The sequence below is a fragment of the Stegastes partitus genome, unplaced genomic scaffold (genome assembly GCF_000690725.1).
Source record: "Stegastes partitus isolate 25-593 unplaced genomic scaffold, Stegastes_partitus-1.0.2 Scaffold1984, whole genome shotgun sequence".
In the NCBI taxonomy this organism is placed as follows: domain Eukaryota; kingdom Metazoa; phylum Chordata; class Actinopteri; family Pomacentridae; genus Stegastes; species Stegastes partitus.
The window spans coordinates 12,683-18,914 of NW_007579715.1; the positions used below are offsets into that span (position 1 = coordinate 12,683).

The following is a 6,232-nucleotide window of genomic DNA, read 5'->3' on the forward strand; positions in this document are numbered from 1 at the left end:
TTTTGGAAAGTTTCAGTCACTCTGGATGATCTTTGAATTATTTTGACACAGTTCTGTGTCATTTCTAGCTTTTTGTTTTTTTATTGAGGGATTTTTAGACACATTTTTGTCATTTCTAACATAATTTGAATCATTCGGGAAAAATATTAGTTTGAGTCTTTCAACAACTCAACTAAAATCTTCACCTGCAAATGAACCGCTAGCTCAGCTGTCAAATCAGTGCAAAGCAATAAAAAACATCACATTTGCTGCTAGAACACACAGAAACATACCAAGTTTAATATTCTCACCTTGTGTCGTGCTTCTCCTGGTGGTGTGTCCTTGAACGCACCACGGCGGAGTCTGTTGCTGAGTGTGTGATTTGTGTTTCAGGACATTCAGGAGTTTCTGCAAACATGATGAAGAAAAAGAACTCGCACAAGTAAGTCAGACTCAATCTGATGCTGGTTTTCTGCATTTTTAGTCAAAGTGTAAAGTCGGGACGTTAATGATTAACTGTTAACAGAAGATAATGACTCAAAAGTCTGTCAACAAAAAACAGAAGAAGGTCGTGATGTCAGTAAACGTATCGTAGACCAGCTGCAGTACCTGGTTGTTCCACCAGGTGGAGCCTCTCACTGTTTAATCCTGTAGAGACCAGAGGAGGCGTCTACAGACTACAGCTCATGGTGGCAGCAGAGAGCATTGTGGGAGTTTAGCAGCAACGGGACCATGACAGAGACTCTGAGGAGGTTCAGGACCTCCAAGCAGAGCTCAGGCGTAGCCAGAGTCCAGCAGTCAGAGGGCCGATCGAACAAAGTGTCCATCGTTAACAATGTAAACTGTAGTTGTTTTAACAATTAATCGATTGTCGATTGATCACGTCGGTGACTAAGTTAAATTGTTAAAAACTTGCATCCTGTTGGGAAGTTTTTAGAGAAGCAGAAACATCTCGTCACTGACTTCACCGGGTTTCTGTTTGTCTTGATTGTTCCTGCTGGTTTTTCACCGACTCTTATTCTCGTAGATGAATCGTAGCAGCTGGACCTGCTTGAGTTCCTTGAAGACGTTCCACCTTCATCCAAGAGGCTTCATCAGCTCTGACTGACTAGTTGGGAGTTCCACATACTGATATCCTGAAGGAGCCGTGAACCACATCCACACCTCGCCACAGAGACCCTAACGAACCCCACTGTGGCAGGCGGAGCACTAACGACTCACATAACGAGGGGGAGGAGCAACAAACCCCCAATCAAAACCCAAACTCAGGTGTTAATGGCTCCTTGAGGATATGTGGAACTCCCAACCAGTCAGTCAGAGCTGATGAAGCCTCTTGGATGAAGGTGGAACGTCTTCAAGGAACTCTAGCAGGTCCAGTTGCTACGATTAATCTTCCAGAAGAACCAGGACCTGGAGGACTGAGGCTCTTCACCGACATGTTCACTGACTCTTGATGTTCTTCCTCTTTCTGCAGGAAACAGAGGACCAGTGTTGGTCCCAGTAAGACTCTGGCTCAGCCCAGAAGGAACATCGTCGGCTGCAGGATCCAGCACATCTGGAAGGAGGGAAGTAAGTCGGCTTTAATGTTCAGCAGAAACGGGTTTATGGCCAAGTAGGTTTTCACATACGAGGAATCTGACTCAGTGTTTAGATGCTGACAGTGAACACGCTGTGAACGCGTTCGCATCAACGATCATAAACATGATCATAAACATGAGTTAATGAACCGCCGTGAACACAAGTTTACATCCACGTGTAAAGACCATGTTTATTATGACCTTCTTGAGTTTCCAATGACTACAATGACCTTTAACCCCAAGAACACCAGACCTACCATCAAGCATGGAGGTGGCAGCATCATGCTCTGGTTCTGTTCTGCTGCCAGTGGACCTGGAGCTTTACACAAAGTCAGTGGAACAATGAAGAAGGAGGATCACCTCCACGTTGTTCAGGAGAACCTCAAACCATCAGCAGAAGGTTGATCTTGGACACAGTTGGATGTTCCAACCAGACAATGAGCCCAAACACACATCAAAGTGGTGAAGAAATGGTTCCATCAGGCTGGGATGAAGGTTCTAGACTGGTCTCCCCAAAGTCCTGACTGGAACCATCCAGAACCTGTGGACTGATGAAGAACCAAGTCTGAGTCAGAAAGACGACAAGTTTAGTTGAACCGCAGCGGTTCTGTCCAGAGGAGTCAGAGATGGACCAGAAGCTGGTGGACGGAACCAGAAGAACCCGACTGAGGAGAACATGGACGTTTAACCAGATCTTCTGTTTGTATATTTATGACTCAACAGGTTTTATTGTGTCTCCAGAAGACCTTTAATGAGTCTATGAAAGAACCAGAGTACAGGACAAAGATTCATGTCCAGTGGTTCCATCAGAGAAGATTCAGAGTTCTGGGAGTCACTGGAGACTGAAGATAAACATGGTCTCTACAGGTGGACGGACCTGGTGTCTGTAGCGGTCCGTACGTCTGTCATCAGCCCTCAGAGGTCTGACCGTGTCCGTCTGCTTCCAGGTAAATCTTCTCAGTGGAAGGGGACGGTGTTGGACCAGGTTCCGGTCAATCCGTCGCTCTACCTGATCAAGTACGACGGCTTCGACTGCATCTACGGCCTGGAGCTGTACAGCGACGAGCGGGTGGTCGGGCTGGAGGTTCTGCCCGACAGAGTGGGTGAGCGCCGCCGACAGGAAACGATGTTTTCTCTGAACGTTCTGGAGGAAGAACTCCGGATCACTCGGCTACCAGTACAAGTACACACAGAGTACTGTTACTATAGTAACGACACATTAATGTTGCAGCAGCTTATCTTTACATCATTTCCAACAGATTATATTTCTTATTATAAGTCTGATTATGCTAATTAACGTAGGCTATTTAATTAATTAGTGAAGTCGTAGAGACACAGCGGAGAGCAGCTCATTTAGAAAATTGAAACAACCTGATATTTGTCATTTTGGTTGATAATAATGTTAAAAATCTGATTATTTGTTATTTAATTGTTTTTTTTCCCACAAATATTAATATTTTTGAAGGTATTTCTATTTTATTTTATTTTATGTTGTATATTGTGGAGCAGTGAGAGCGCCAAATTACAAAAATAAATCAATAAAAGAAAAATAAAATAAAAAATAAATAATGTGGCAAAATTAATCAAAAATAAATCCATGAGAGAAAAGGCTGATAAAAGTAGAAATATAAAGACAAATAAATAAAATAATACAAATTTATTTTGTATTATTTTTAAAATGTATTTATGTATTTTGAAATTATTTAAATTTTAATTAATTTATTTTTTTAGTTTCAGTTTAGTTCAATAATTAAAACAAAACTTTTTATGGCTTCAATTCAGCAAATTCTCAACTTGAAATACTTTAAAACACAAACTTAGTTCTAGTCACAGTTTGGTCAGAACGATCAGAACCAGCAGCTGGTTCCGCTTCATGAATCTACTTCCTGCCTGATGATGTAACCGCAGCGTCTTGTCTGTGATTGGTCAGCTCCGGCCCGTGTGAGCGACTCGCTGCTGGCCGAGACGATGATCGGGAAGGCGGTGGAGCACATGTTTGAGACGGAGGACGGACCCAAGGAGGAGTGGAGGGGGATGGTTCTGGCCCGGGCTCCCATCATGACGTCCTGGTTCTACATCACCTACGAGAAAGACCCGGTTCTGTACATGTACCAGCTGCTGGACGACTACAAGGAGGGAGACCTGCGCATCATGCCCGACTCCAGTCAGTCCGAGCTCCACTTAGCAGCAGCTGATTAGCGTCATGTTTTGTTTCTGAGACCAGATCATTTCTAGTCCGTCTTTGGGTTCCCAGCAGGATTGTTGATGGTTGTGATGAAACGTTTATGGAACATTTCACCAATCAGAAGCTGCAGTTTTTAGCCAGTTAATCAGCAACGACACTTAATTTTTAAAGAACTTATACTTTTCTTCTCATTCGATGTACTTCCTGTTCTGCTCCACACATACCTGAATGCTACACTAGGTAGCCATTAGCATTGTGAAGGAAAAGAGAGCCAGACGTCAGACCATCCTGTAGGTTGAAGCCGCTCTCTGTCTGCTCTCCTTGAACCTCCACCTCCATGTCGAGGCCTGGTCCTCCTTGTTGTGGTGTTCTGACAGATTAGCGCTAGCGTAGCATCCGGAGATACGACAGAACTCTCTGTTCTGGTCAAGGTTGTCTGTTTCTAACAACACTGAGCAGACAAGCTGCCTCCATGTTGGTCTGTAATCTAGATCTGGCCCCTCACCCAGGATAGCATGTACCTGACGGTGAGAGAGGATCCTCAGAACCGATGCTGGCGCTGTTGGCATGAACTCTGTTGGTTATCGGTAAACCTTGTTCCGACATAAACATCTGAGTCTCTGTCGTCTATCGGCGTCGGCCTCCTCGTCCTCCAGCTACCTCTCTGACTTCCACAACAAGCATCCTAGTGACAAGCACTAGGACCTTTGGCTAATGGTTAGCATCTCTAGGATAGCTACTAGCATTAGCATCTGTAGGATGACACTAGCATTCCTAGGATTGTCAATAGCTTCCCTGAACTAGAAACTAGCATTCCTAAGTTAATCCCTGGCATCTTTAGGCTAGTGATTAGCAATTAGACACTTGCACCAAGTATTCCTTGGCTAGTGATTAGCATCCCCAGGAGTCTGACTAGCATCCATAGGATAGTGGTTAGCATCTTTTGGCAAAAAAATGGCATTCTTAGGCTAGCCACTAGCATCTCTAGGCTAGCAGTTAGCATTTATTATGTGGTCATTGTCATCCTTGGGTTGACATTAGCATCCCTAAGATAGCAACTAGCATTGCTAGGCTAGTCCCTGGTATCTCTATGCTAGTGATTAGCATTCCCTAGACTCGTCAATAGCATTGGTTTAACAATTGGACACTTCCGACAAACATTCCTTGGCTAGTGATTAGCATTCCCACAGTACTGACTAACATCCTTAGGATGCCTGTGGCGATCACATTTAGCCTAGCCGCTAGCATTGTTAAGATACTCAGTGATATCTCTGTGGTGGCAGCGCGTGAATAACAACTCTGGTCTGGTAGCTAGCATGCTCAGCTCATGATCTGCAGGCTTGTAGCAAGCAGCTAGCATTCCTACGCTAGTTACAGCTGTTTTGTTGTTTTTGTGTTTTGATCTCAAGCCTAAAGTAGAGAAATTGATGTCTGAAAAGAAAGCAAAGTGAGTTAACTGAACAGGAAGTGACATTTCTGTGCTTGTCCTGCAGATGACAGCGTGGCGGCAGAGCGAGAACCCGGCGAGGTGGTCGACAGTCTGGTGGGGAAGCAGGTGGAATACGCCAAAGAGGACGGCGGGAAGCGTTCGGGGATGGTGATCCACCAGGTGGAGGCCAAACCCTCCGTCTACTTCATCAAGTTCGACGACGACTTCCACATCTACGTGTACGACCTGGTCAAGACCTCCTAAAACCAGAAAACTACAAAGAGACTCACGAGAACGTCCACCAGAACCCGCCCAGTGAAGAAGAAGCGCCGCCTGGTTCCTAAACGGAACCCATCAACCAGTTCTTTACTTTGATGAATCGCCTTAAAAACAGGGCAGACAGAACCTTCAGAGCAGCTCCAAGGCCATCACTCATTCATTGCTCCTCGTTTTTGTTCTTTTAGGATCCAGAATCAGCCAAAAGACAGCGTTGGTCCCGAACTTTGGAACATTTGTACTAAAATATCTCCAACAAGTTTGAGTCTTAGAGCTCGACTCACCTGAGACCCTGCAGACGAAGGTTTTCCGTCCAGAAGAACCTCCTCCTGCTTCCTGAAACCCCGTCGGAGCTCCGTTATCTGAGGAAAAGGGGGCGGAGTCTGTGGGGTTAATGAAGGGACGAATCAGCAGCCTCCACCTGCCCAAGGTGGCTCACAGAGCATTTCCTGGCCACGCCCCCCTAGAGGTCACCTGATGGCGAACAGAGACGCTGAAGGAGAAAACAGGACGTGGACTCTTTTCTTTCCGTTTGTCTTTTTCTTGTGACTTGAGTTTGTTTGTCGTCGGTGTTTTCATCAGAACATCGCGACGTTAGCGTCTCCAGAAAACAGCTGCTGCTCAGCGTCCAACCAGGTTCTGAGCTCCAGACTTCACCTTATTTATTGTTTATGAGCAGAATGAGAACATGTGTTGCTTTATGACTCACTGTAACGTAGCCGTTAGCTCGTCTGAGGACATTTAGCGTGTTTATTGATGTAACGTGATATTTATATTTTACATCAC

General features: G+C 45.1%; 1 protein-coding gene across 1 annotated transcript in view; it reads left to right on the top strand.

The window, feature by feature from the left end:
- Nucleotides 1-6,226, top strand: part of LOC103373448 (spindlin-1-like) — an 8,960-nt gene extending 2,734 nt beyond the window's left edge. The window contains exons 3-7 of the mRNA XM_008303338.1: nt 373-421; nt 1,454-1,548; nt 2,504-2,659; nt 3,487-3,720; nt 5,235-6,226. Of these exons, the coding sequence (XP_008301560.1) occupies nt 373-421; nt 1,454-1,548; nt 2,504-2,659; nt 3,487-3,720; nt 5,235-5,434 (734 nt within the window). The 3' untranslated portion in view covers nt 5,435-6,226. The remainder of the gene's footprint in view (nt 1-372; nt 422-1,453; nt 1,549-2,503; nt 2,660-3,486; nt 3,721-5,234) is intronic.
- The last annotated feature ends 6 nt before the right edge of the window (nt 6,227-6,232 follow it).